The 13,506-nt window shown below is 37.2% G+C and overlaps 1 protein-coding gene across 7 annotated transcripts in view; it reads right to left on the bottom strand.

The window, feature by feature from the left end:
* dnm1a (dynamin 1a) overlaps positions 1 to 13,506 on the bottom strand; it is a gene marked incomplete at its 5' end in the record, with an annotated part of 119,745 nt that overhangs the window by 16,450 nt on the left and 89,789 nt on the right. For all 7 annotated transcript variants that reach the window (XM_081366247.1, XM_081366243.1, XM_081366246.1 and 4 more), the window contains one exon: positions 370 to 479. In XM_081366247.1, the coding sequence (XP_081222373.1) occupies positions 370 to 479 (110 nt within the window). The remainder of the gene's footprint in view (positions 1 to 369; positions 480 to 13,506) is intronic.

The following is a 13,506-nucleotide window of genomic DNA, read 5'->3' as shown; positions in this document are numbered from 1 at the left end:
ATACGGAACCTTGAGACTCAGACCTTTCCGACAATATGTGTTTTGTCAAGATTAGAAAAGGATTTGATTTATAAAGTAGTTAAAATAAATTTTGAAACCGCCCAATAGGGGATGAGCCCGCAAAAAGAATTTAGATTACCGGTTCTATGGTAACGCAACGTCCAATTTTAAAACAGTTTTCACAGGATGAATTTAGAGTTCGTAAGCTTTCGAATCATACCTAATTTATGATAATTACTAAAATATGCAATATGAAAAAAAAGGCGATAAAAAAGAAGGGCTAAACTACGTCACATTCCAAAAGTTAAGCAGGGTGTGTAAGACTTTTTTCATGTTGGCTTTTTCATGTTGTGCTGGATGACCTCTGACCTTTGCTCGGTGTTGAACAGGGCGAAGATGTGTTTGCTGGACATGAAGCCCTTCTCCACGTCTCTGAGCTTCAGATTGTCCACCTGCAGCATGTACTTCTTCTCTTTCTCCTGCAGGGGGCGGAACAGAGTTTACTGAGATTAATGAAACCTGAAAGACTGATGCTGCGTCTCAGTTCGCCTTCTTATACTACGCCCTAAAAGCATGTACTACTTTTGTGAAGAAAAAGTGCATACTTTTGAGTGTGTAGCAGAAGAGTAGACAAGCTTTGGGACAAACTATCATCACGTCATGCAATTGCGTCTTTAACGGTTTCTCTCTGTCACAGTAAACTGACCTGTCAATCATCTTGTCACATTTCATTTCCTACCATATTGGAGAGAAAAGATCAGCATACGTTTTTTTTTATGCACATTTTTAGAATTTATGCGCATCTTGTTTTTTTTTTATCCAATATTAAAGCTATGTTTCATTAGCATTAGCTGCAAACATAGTTAATGATACTGAACTAGAGAAGATATGTTTATAAAATAAATGAGCGAAAACCATCGATCTGTGGGATTTTCTTCCTTATTTTATAAATCATAAATCTGATAACTTAGTAAAGTAACATCACACCTAACAGTTAATACTTAAAGTCCCCTGTAGTCAATCATTTTATCTCGTAAAACTCATGTTTGATCTTCAAAATGACATGTTTAAAAGTTTTTTCCTAATGCCTTAAAAAAGCTTGAATGTAACCCGACACCCTCGCCTCATTTAGTATGCGTGGTTCTATGAATATGCAAATGAGCCCCGCCTCCACTCACTCCCTCAGCTCAGAGATCCACTGGTTGACGATCACACGCTGATCTGATTGGTTACAAGGTAGTTTGTGACGTCAGAAACACCAGCGATTTCAAAGCGTGTTTTTGAGACTGTCTTTGGTTCACTGCAGTTTTAAGGAGGAAATACTCAGCAATGCTGTCGACTTATGAACTTACACATGGTTTGTGTTAAAGCAGATTAAAAACACCACATAGACACATAAACAACATTAAAAGCTGGATTTTCACCACAGGGGGACTTTAAGGCTACATTTTAAATACCCGGATGATGCACTTAATTAAAACGAAAAGCACTTCATGCACTCGACTGTCGCAGATTTAATTACGTAGCGAAAGGGGAGGAGCCTCATTATAGTGCGTCATTTAGGACACAACATTAGTGTGAGAGGTTTATTCAGATCATTAACATGAGTGATAATAACAGTGATGAGTGACTATAGTAACAAAGAAAGAGTGCAGAGGGAAAAAACAGCCCCCAGTGTGAGAGTGTGTGAGAACTGTGTGTGTGTGTGTGTGTGTGTGTGTGTGTGTGTGTGTGTGTGTGTGTGTGTGTGTATATATATATATGAGTGATGTTCAGTCTCCGCCACACGCGGCTGGAACTGATTAGAGTCGACAGACCTAAAATAACCCGTCAGGGCGGGCGAGCGGTCGAGTCTGGTCCGCCACAGCGTCATTAAACATCTCTGAGTCTGATTGCAGACGCTGGCAAACCTGAGCACAGCTCGATCTCTTCTGAAACTCGACTTGGGGCTTTTCGTCAGTTTCAGGGGTTTTCCGAGTGCGTTCGCTGCTCGTCATCACATATAAAACACACAGTCGCCACGGTGCAGAAGGGATGACGTCATCTTTGAAGCCATAGCAACCGTCTTCTCCACACACACACAGACACACGTTTATTTAGCTATCTAAATGGGGACTCTCCATAGACGTAATAGTTTTTATACTGTACAAACTGTATATTCGGTCTCCTTACACTAACCCGGCGACCCCTAAACCTACCCAACACACACACACACACACACACACACACACACACACACTAAACCTTCCCATCACACAAAACTTTCTGCATTTTTACAATTTTAGAAAACCTTTAATTACTTTATTTTTATTCCAGATTTACAAATGAGGACGTTTTGAGGATGAGGTTTTTGTTGAGATTTTGTCAGGTTTTGGACACTTTTGGGTACAAATTTGTCTCCAAAATAGAGTTAAGTAGGTACACACACACACACACACACACACACAGTTTCTGACTGGGGAGCAGTTGCTCAGTGACTCACACTTTTCCTTTTCCTCAGCCAGATTTGGAAAGAGAGGCTTGAGGAAAGGAGGGAAAAGAGGAAACGATAGAAAGATCATGGCTGCGCTCTTAAAGAAACAGTGATCATTCTGTCATTGTTTCTTCCCCTTGTTTTAATGTTGATTATGTGTCTATGTGGTGTGTTTAATCTGCTTTAAGACAAACCATGTGTAAGTTCATAAGCAGGGATGTGATTTTTCCGGATTAATCCGGAATTCCGGATTTTCCGACCTGAAAATGTGACCTACGTGAATCATGCAGATCTGTAAAAAAAAAAAAAAAAAATGGGGGGCGGGGGGGTAATCTCACAGCCGTCACCATGGTAACCCGGGACGGAACCACAATCGCCGCGAATCGCGGCCACACCGGGCGGCACGTCAACATGGTTACAGATGGCAGGGAGATGCAATCTTTCCGCGCCCAGCAAGTGCTTGAAGTGCGTCAGAAACAGAGCGCGCGCGCGATCAGTGGTTGGTAATTTGTTGTGTAGCGTGCGCGATGCCGCATCCAATGTAGACAGCATTGCTTTTTTTTGAGGGCGCTTAACACACAGGCTCGTAGAAACGGGCCTGTCAGCTCGCGCCAGTGCGATAGATACAGTGCCAAAAAGAAGAGAAGAGGATAAAAGGGGATAAAGACAGAGGTAAAGTGATGTAGTGACAGTTTATCTAATTGCATAGTCTATATAATTTCATGGCAGTTATTTACTTAATGTTAGCAGTTGTTCTGAGTTCTCCAGACTGTGTGATTTTTGTTACAATCATGTCAGTTTTAAGACACATTTTTTATTATCACTTTTTTATTAATGTTTTACTCTACAGTTGTGCAGATTTGGGGGGAATACAGTACAGGCCAAAAGTTTGGAAACATTACTATTTGTTTTTGAAAGAAGTTTCTTCTGCTCATCAAGCCTGCATTTATTTGATCAAAAATACAGATTATTTTTTTTATATATTGTGATATATTATTACAATTTAAAATAATTGGTTTTCAATTTATTATACTTTAAATTATAATTTATTTCTGTGAAGCAAAGCTGAATTTTCAGGATCATTACTCCAGTCTTCAGCATGTGACATCCGGTCTATCACATGATCCTTTAGAAATCATTCTAATATTCTGATTTATTATGAGTGTTGGAAACAGTTCTGCTGCCTAAAATATTTGATGAATAAAAAGGTTAAAAAGAACTGCATTTATTCATTTATCCAAATATTTTCTAATATAAATCTTCTTTACTATCACTTTTTATCAATTTAACACATCCTTGCTGAATAAAAGTATTGATTTATTTCAAAAAAGAAAGAAAAAAAAATCTGAACCCAAATCACTGACCAGTAGTGTATATTGTTGTTAAAAAATATTTCTATTTTTTTAAAAAAAAATATTCTTCTTTTTTATTTTTATTTTAATTTTATAACTTTTTATTCATCAAAGTATCCTTAAAGTATCACAGGTTATTAAAAAATATTAAGCAGCAGAACTGTTTCCAACTTTGATAATGAATCATCATATTAGAATGATTTCTAAAGGACTGGAGTAATGATCCTGAAAATTCAGCTTTGCATCACAGAAAAAAAATTATAATTTAAAGTATAGTCTAAAAATGGAAATCCAATTATTTTAAATTATTTTAAATTGTTGATGGCGCACTGTTGATGGCGTGGATTAGACACTTGGCTTTGATTTCCACTGCGACACATCCACCAAATAAGTTGTCATTTGTCATACTGTACAAAAAAAGTTGCATGTTGCACAACTAGCTGTAAAATAAATCAAAATATATTTTTTTGTTCAAATAAGTTGTTATGGGTCCTGCTTTACTATCCATATAGATCCGCCACCAGTTTGATCGGCGGGGCTGGGGGATGGGGGGGGCGGGTCTTAGTATATTTTCCTGCTTTTTTGTCCTTAGCCAATCACATGCCTGATAAGTCGACAGCATTGCTGAGTGTTTCCTCCTTAAAACTGCAGTGAACCAAAGACAGTCTCAAAAACACGCTTTGAAATCGCTGGTGTTTCTGACGTCACAAACTACCTTGTAACCAATCAGATCAACGTGTGATCGTCAACCAGTGGATCTCTGAGCTGAGGGAGTGAGTGGAGGCGGGGCTCATTTGCATATTCATAGAACCGCGCATACTAAATGAGGCAAGGGTGTCGAGTTACATTCAAGATATTTTAAGGCATGAAGATTTTTTTTCTTCTGTGAAACACAAAAAGCTGAACATTCAATCTGATCTTATTTGTAGAATTAAAGCAGTGGCTGTCGAGCTCTAAAGCACAGATGATGAGCACTACATTTACATTTACCAGCGTTGTACAGAAAACATAAATATCATCTTTTGTGTTTCCACAGAAGAATAAAAGTCATATAGGTTTGAAACTTGGTTCTAAACTTCATTTTGAAAGCAACATTTCACCCAGTTCTGTAATTTTCTCAGCCTAGTAAATGATGACAGAATGATCATTTTTGTGTTACTTTCAAAATAAAAGAGCCATTAAAACAGAATCCAGAAACCAAAACACTGACCTGAAAAACACAATGAAACATTAAGAACCCGTATAATCTTGTGAATCGTTCAAAACATGTCAAAAACTCATTTTCACAGAGAACAAAAAATTAAGTCAATATTTACAACCATTAAAAAAAATCATATTGTGATTTGAAGATTTTGCATTATATTCATTAGAATTAAGCAATTTCACACTGAACACTCAATAGCCGCGTTTCCATTACCCTTCAAATTGCGCGAATTGAAAATACGGCCAATGGAAACACGTAATTTTCGCGAAAACTCCCATTTATCGCAAAATAAAAGGTTTTTCAGGCAATTCCAAAACGAAATATTTCGCAAATCTGCAATGGAAAAAGTTTTTGCGCATTTACAGGTCACCTGACGTAGATGACGCGGTGTGTTTGGACAGAAGATGAGACAGAGCTCTTTGTTAAATTCATAAAAGACACAGGGCTTGAATTTTGGCACGGGTATTGCGCATAATTTTAATCATTCCCGCAGGTCTCCCACTTATAATGCGGGAAATTCCCGCAAACATTGATTCACTTTAGCATGTAGGTTGTATTGGTAAATTAATACACACAGATTATAAAATCAAATCAGTCATTTTAAAACTGTCTGCTTATCTGTCATTTTAAAACTTAAATCATTCGTCTCTCAAAATGGGTTGCACAAGGTAATCGTTAAGCGCGCTGCAGGCGGCGATAATACACTCGCGCGTTTCGGGAGTCTTGATAGACGGAATTGTCACTTGCATAATCGGGCCAGCATTGCATTGTGAGTAACTAAAATTTACCATTTGCATCTAAAAATGCAATGAGTGAGCATACATTTAGGCGAGATAAATGTAATAAAAAAAAGGCTAAACTCCCCCCTCAAATTAAAATCCCCCCCCCCATAAGAGGCACCGAAGGGGGGATTTCCCCCCCATTTTCCAAAATGAAATTCAGGCCCTGAGTAGGGATGTCAATTTTCACAAATTCCCATGATCGATCGTCGTTTAAATTAACGATCAATTAATCGATTAATCGTTAGCCTTAATACTGCGATATGCGTCAACTGCAGTGGCATATGGCCAACAGCATGACAGGGTCTGCAAATGCTAATGTTCCTCACCAAATCAATTAGAATGGTTTTAAATATAAATAAAGGGCTAGGATTGTAAAATGTTTCGATGTGATTGATAATTAAATTCATTATTTAATAATCAAATATAACTACTAACACAACGCGTCACCAACGCCGCCTCATATGCGCTAGAATGTGTGACTGTTGTGGACGCGCTCTTCCTGGAACAACTGCACGCGCTGAATGAATCTGCTATCGTTAAACTGGAGCACTTTGCTAGCACGTTATTTATCTAAAAGAAACGCATCCTATATGAGATTAATCAGATATATTTAAAATAAACATAATATTACAAATTATATCTGCACAAAATGACGCAAATTCATGCACAAGTGAACTTGAACTAAGTTACGTGCCATTCATTCAGAACTACTCATGGACGCGCTCTTCCTGGAGCAACGCGACACGGCAACTAAACCCAAATAATTCACAATGTTTTATTACAATATTGTTCTCTTTATAATGTTATGTAATATTACAGTCCCAATAGTCATTATTAGTCGTGCACTGCCGTTTGAGCTGCGCGCGCTGAAGCTGACGCTTTACTACAGAGTTCTTAACCAAATCCATCCAATATGAGATAAATCAGATATAGATAGGCATACACAAAATAAACAGTATTACAACTTACATTTGAACAAAACAAAAGGCTGCGAATGCACACGCAAACTTACATGATGAATTGATGATGGAGGTGTAAAATGGTCCCAAACATAACTCCGGCGCGCTCGCTTTACATGTTTCGCGGTTGAGCAGCGCGCCGCGCACGCGCATGAAGACCTGCTTAATCGATGATCGATAAGTTCTATCGATTAAATGTATTATCGACAATTAATCGATCGTCGATTAATCGTTGACATCCCTAGCCCTGAGACAAAAGAATTACAGGAATAATGTATTTTAAACCTCAAAGAAATGCCACAATCAAGACCTCGGAGCAGAAATGAGGGAGAAACACCCAGAAACTCCTCATATGTGCCGCTCACAAGTATAATAAGGGTCGTTCCTCACCATTAATGCTTGGAAACACGCATACGTCTCCTTCCATTAATAATAATGGCCAGTGCACTGGCTGGGATATAGTACATAAACCTACCAACGTCCGTTGCCATGGGTTTTGGAATGATTTTACTGATCGCGAGAGGAAAAAATGAAGTTTTAGTCGCATAACATCAGTTTATGGAAACGCCGTCATTTCGCAATTTTTTTTGTCGACATTTAGAAAAAAATCGCAAAAGTTTTGCACAAATCTGTAATGGAAACGCGCCTAATGATATGATATAATGATATATTATTTATATTATATTAAGCATTTACTAATCTTTCAAAACCTCATTTTTACTAAGAACAAAAAAAAATAAGAATTTAAAATCAAGTCAATATTTAGAACATTAAGATTTTTTGTTTTGTTTAGATTTTGCATTATATTTATGAGAATTAAGCAGATTTCCCACTTAACACTCAATGATACTGTATGATATGATAAATTATTTAAATTAAGAATTTACTTATTATGGTAGTATTTTCTGTGGTGAATTTAATGTTGTTTTTTAAATTAAAAGTAAAAAAATCCCTGTAATGGAGTAATTTTAAAAATTATTTAAAACAATTAAAAAAAAGATAAAATAAAATGTTATTAAATGGTTTGACATGCAATTTTTTGTTTCCTCATTTTCTTTTATCATGTCAAGCATTAGAGCTTAAAGTGCAAAAAGCAACACAATAAAGGTAAATAACAATAAAATACAATAAAATGCACACAATTCAGACCATTTTAATGGTCCTAAAAATCGATTTTCCTCATAAAAATTCACTTTTTTAGTGACCAAGGCATTTTTCTGTAAAATTCACCCATAAACATCAACTCAAGAAACCTTTAAAGTTTAAAAATAAGAAAAATCAAGAGTATCTGCTATAAATCTGCCCTGGGAATCCAAACTAACCCAGACAACACAGATTAAAAAATTAGCAGCATTTGTGTGTGTGTGTGTGTGTGTGTGTGTGTGTGTGTGTGTGTGTGTGTGTGTGTGTGTGTGTGTGTGTGTGTGTGTGTGTGTGTGTGTGTTTAAAGAAAAACCCCACAGAGAGTCATATATACAGAGCAACAGACCACAGCGCTGCGACTAAACATAACCTCACGTTACACACACACACACACACACACACACGCATGGAAGTCATCAGCGGGTGAGAAGTCAGACATCAGTGTATATCAGTCGTGACCTCTGACCTCCCCAGCTCCCAAAACACACACACACACACTGAATGATTCTCCATATGGTCTTGTAAAGTCTCGATGGCTCTGAGTTTTCTTAAGACATTTTTTGACTCCGACCCAAGAACTCTGGGTAATCACTTCTAGCAACACTCAGACGTCGCTCCTTCATCGTATCGCATATATATTTGATAAAATTAGAGATGTTTCTTTCCTCTGGCCAACCACACGGACTGAACTGGGAATATTTTCCATTGTTTTTCTTTTGGTGTGACTAATACTCGCGTGCAATTATAAGAGCGGAGGAAGTTCAGACTCGATTCATAAACACACTTCTCACGGGCCGCTACGATAATACAAACAAACACGCTTTTAAGACGTGTGCAACACGTCCATGTTCATGCGTTCGCGTCAGAACCGACATATAGAGCCATAATGGTATTATATGTGTAGAACTGAACCAAAAACTTATTATATATGAACTGAACCAAAAATGAAGCATTCTGAAACAGAAATGTGCTGCGTTAAAAGTGTGTGTGTGTGTGTGTGTGTGTGAGACTGGGTTTGCATCAAAGAGACGTGGAGAAGCATCTGGGAGCAATAATGCCGCTCTAACCCTTCATTACCAGAACGACTGCGCCTTGAGCTCAGGCCAATGGCAATTTTCTAAATGCATGGTTTTTCCCCCCGTCTTTTCTGTCTTTAATTCACAAAAGGAAAAAAGGAAAACATCATTCTGCGCAGAACGATCCCTCATACAGCGCTTGGTTTTGGAGAAGATGCTTTGAAATGTAAAGATGCGAAACGACTCCACAAGTTACTCACAAAATGATCTGAAACCTTTTAGTGAAGCTCTCGGACATCATTTAGTTGTTACACTCAGAGGAGTGAATATTAAACCACTAAAAGAATAAATATGAATCCTGCGTGTCTCGTGAATTAATGGTGCAGAAACTCAAGTCTTCACGGCAACCCGTCAAAATAAAAGTTCAGTTTAACTTGAGGAAATTGTGACAAATATATTATTATTGTACAGTAGAATTTGCTACATCGCAATGTAATAATACTAACACTAACAATAGTAATTATTATAATTATTATTAAAACAATTTAAGAAATAATTAAGATTTTTCTTTCATGTTTTGCTTTTAACAGTAAAGCTCTGCTGTGCAGCACATTGTTTAATTTCATATGATTAAAAGATAGATTAAATTAGTTAAAAATGTTTTATGCTTTTCATTTGATGGCAAGAAAAAATTAAATACACAACAGAATTTCTGAATTAAAAAAAATCATAGAATATTTTTTTATATATTTTTTATTTATTAATTCAATTAATTAGATATGCTTTTTAATTATTACAATTTAATTAAGCCATTAAAATGGAATCCAGACAATTTAAAACAGAATTTTATCAAAATAAAACAGAATTTGAGAGAAAAAAAATGCATTTCAAAGGGCCCTAAACATGTATTGTTTGTTAAACCTTCAATAAATTGTTGTTAAATTGTAAAAAAAAGTTTAATAATTGAAATTAATTAGACATGCTTACTAAAAAAAAATATATATATATATATATATTTTTTTTTTTAGTAAGCATGTCTAATTTAATATATTGCCTATATATATATATATATATATATATATATATATATATATATATATATAGGCTATATATTAAAATAAAGTAAAAAAAAAAAACTGGAATTTGGAACAAAATAAAATGGAATTTGGGAAAAAATAAAACCGGCCCTAGGATCTGTGACTGACTAAAATAGCCTTGTCAAGAACAAAAAAAGACAGAAAGCTGATATTTGTTATTTAAATATATTATTGCCATACAAAGAAGCACATGAATAGGGTTAATTTACTCAAGCCATCCAAACAAACTGATGTAATAAAATATGCAAGACCGTCCATGCAATTGAATGCAAAGTAAATCCAGTTATGTATCGTTTGGAAAAGCTCCTATGAAAATACTGACACGCTACAAAAAGAAGAAAGAGATTTTCCCCCCAGCATCGTAAAGCCGAAGGCCTTTTGCTGAGCTAATATGATTAGAAAGAAAAAATGCGTCTATGGTTGGAGCAGTAGGAGAGAGGAGGTCTGGTTTGAGTTGATGGTCCCGAACCCTCTGAACACACACTGATGTCTACAGCAGCGACGGCTCTGCTAAACACATTAACCCCTCAGTGTCCCGCTCTAAAGTCTGCAGGCAAACAGCCTCGCACCAGGACGACCTCGCCCCCCCCATAGCCAAGGTCAAGCGCTCACTATACGTTAGGGCTTTGACTCCGAACTTCATTATTTGAATATAATTCATTAAAAACAATGATATTCGAACGAATATTAGGCAGCCTTTAATATTCAAACTTGTTATGGGCATTATTTTTTGTAAATGTGTTTGTTTGTAAACGTTTTCCATTCAGATTCCGAGGCTTTTTCACGTCTGGTGAAGTTGTGAATCGCGAGCTCATTAGCAAGGCTATTATTGGTCATCTCATCTGGGCTCCTGTAGGTGACGTTAGCGTCCTGGTTAGCGCCTAAACAAACGGCCGCGCCAACGCCTACAACAACCACGCTAGGGCTGAAACGATAAGTCGTCATTGTCGACAAAATATCTTGTTGTCGAGTAGTCGTTTGATCTCACGTGACCTAATGTAAGGGCCTGCAATATCGCGATTTGACCGCTACGGCGCTGTAGCGCTAGAGTGTAATGCAGCCATTACAAATGCTATTGCGGTAGAATTATTTTTGCCTAGAATAAAGCTTGATCGAGCTTAGGAGTCAGGACTGTTTTTATTATTGTAACACTATTAGGTATTTACAGTCTTATCACTTGCTGCCTGTATTTTGTTCCATGTTCATGAAGACTTACAAAAGGAGATGTTAATATCATGTCAGTTACTTTTTCATACTGTAAATTAAAAGGTGAATAAGAATGTCTCTGTCAGCTCAATTGTCATGTCAATTTTTATTTTATTTTATTCTTATAATAATTGTTTGCAGATAAAGTTTGTCTGTAATGCAGATGATTAATTTTTGTTTATTTTTTCTATTGAAAGAGAACGGGATATTTAACCAATGCTTAGAGAGCATTTGTGTGTGATTTGAGTTGGACAGAAATCTGAAAACTTAAGGAGAATGACCTGTTTAGTTGCTCAAAGTTCATTTAAACAACCATTTCAAAAGCTTAAGTGATTTTCATTTTTTTTAATTATAGTTAGAATATGTATAACTCAGTGTTTTAACTAATTGAAAAAGCTGAATAATCGTCCCAAACTTACTGATTAGTCGGCGAAAATAATCGATGATTAGTCGATTAATCGTTCTAATAATCGTTAGATTAATCGATTATCAAAATAATCGTTTGTTGCAGCCCTAAACCACGCCTGACGAGGAGTTCGAAATCTACACTCCTGACAATTTGAAAAGCAACGTGTGGCGCTAGTTTGGGTTCCCAAAGAAACGGAAAAATCACGAGTAAGGACAAAGTGATGTGTAAAATATGTAGGACCAAACTCACACATTCCACGCGACTGAAAACATGACTGTGTTTTTCTTCTGAAAACATCATTGCCTGCCTATTGACATTGACTGATACACTGCCCTCTGGTGGACAGAACATATACAACTTAAGTTTGATACCAATATAGGCATTTAATGGTCAAAATATTGTTAATAAATATTCGAATATATTCAAATATTAATATTACTAAACAAAAGAACTCTGAATATGATTTTTGGGCATAAGTCAAAACCCTACTATACGTGCACTTCTGCATCCGTGTGCTCGCTCTTATCTGGCAGGCGTTAAAGGGTTAGTTCACCCAAGGCTTCTCTGTTATTGAAACTTGCCGGCCCAGAAAGTTAGTAAAGACAATGTTTAAAATAGTCCAGTGTCTACAGTGGCTCAACCTTAAGGTTATCAAGTAACGAGAATACTTTCTGTGCGCAAAAAAAAACAAAAATAACGACTTTATTCAACCTTCTCTTCTCTTCCATGTCGTTCTCCTAAGCTGTAGACGTAGTGTAACAGCGCAGCGCTTCTGGGTTGAACGTCAGAACGGAGGCTTGCTATTGGCCGACGCTGGTCATGTGTGTGATGCGTGTGACGCTGGCCAATAGTGAGCCTCCGTTCTGACGTACAACCCAGAAGCGCTGCGCTGTTACACTACGTCAACTCACTCAGAGACACACAGAAGAACATGACGAGTTGAATAAAGTCGTTATTTTTGTTTGTTTTTGTGCACAGAAAGTATTCTCGTCGCTTGATGAACTTAAAGGGATGGTTCGGAGTAAAATCAGCTAGGGTCCTTTGCACCATGACCTCGAGCCAAACCCCCCCCCAGAAGCCTTTTTCCCTTGGTTGAACATTATTAAAGTTAGAGCTTATTTAGAGATATCAGCCGGATGGCTTAGTGCAGGCGCTAATGGATCCAAGGCTGTATCTGGTAAATTACCGCACTAATAATGCCCAGAATGGACCAAACTTCTACAGTAGTACACACAGGTTCTGTACTCATAAAACGAGGCATTGGAAAGTTTGTAAGTACATCAGGAGTTTATTTAAATAACACTTGCCTGATGGCTAATGCTACCGCTAACCCAGATGTCAACGTCACTTCCGTGATTTCGGAAAAGCACGTAAAAGTCCTGGCAGAAAGCGATCATAAGGATGTAGTGTAACGACGCCCAGTTCCAGGAATGCACTAATATTTTGTTGGTAGTGCCAGTTTATAACAATTATTAGTTAACACTAAGTTGTCAACACTTAAAAAAAAAAAAAAAGTTGGATACACTGGCTTTCTGCCAGGACTTTTACGGGCTTTTCCCAAATATCTGAAATGACGTCGACGTCCGGGTTAGCGGTAGCATTAGCCATCAGGCAAGTGTTATTTAAATAAACTCCTGGGGGAGTGGGGGGGGGGGTTGGCTCGAGGTCATGGTGCAAAGGAGCCTAGGATGATTTCACTCCGAACCATCCCTTTAAGGTTGAGCCACTGTAGACACTCTGATTATTTTAACGGTGTCTTTACTACCTTTCTGGGCCTTGAAAGTGTCAATGACGTTGCTGTCTACGGAGGGATCAGAAAGTGTCGGATTTCATCAAAAATATCTTAATTTGTGTTCTGAAGATGA

Source organism: Scardinius erythrophthalmus (assembly GCF_964197995.2).
Source record: "Scardinius erythrophthalmus genome assembly, chromosome: 5".
In the NCBI taxonomy this organism is placed as follows: domain Eukaryota; kingdom Metazoa; phylum Chordata; class Actinopteri; order Cypriniformes; family Leuciscidae; genus Scardinius; species Scardinius erythrophthalmus.
The sequence above is the reverse complement of the archived record's forward strand: the minus strand, read 5'-3'. Positions and strand labels throughout refer to the sequence as shown.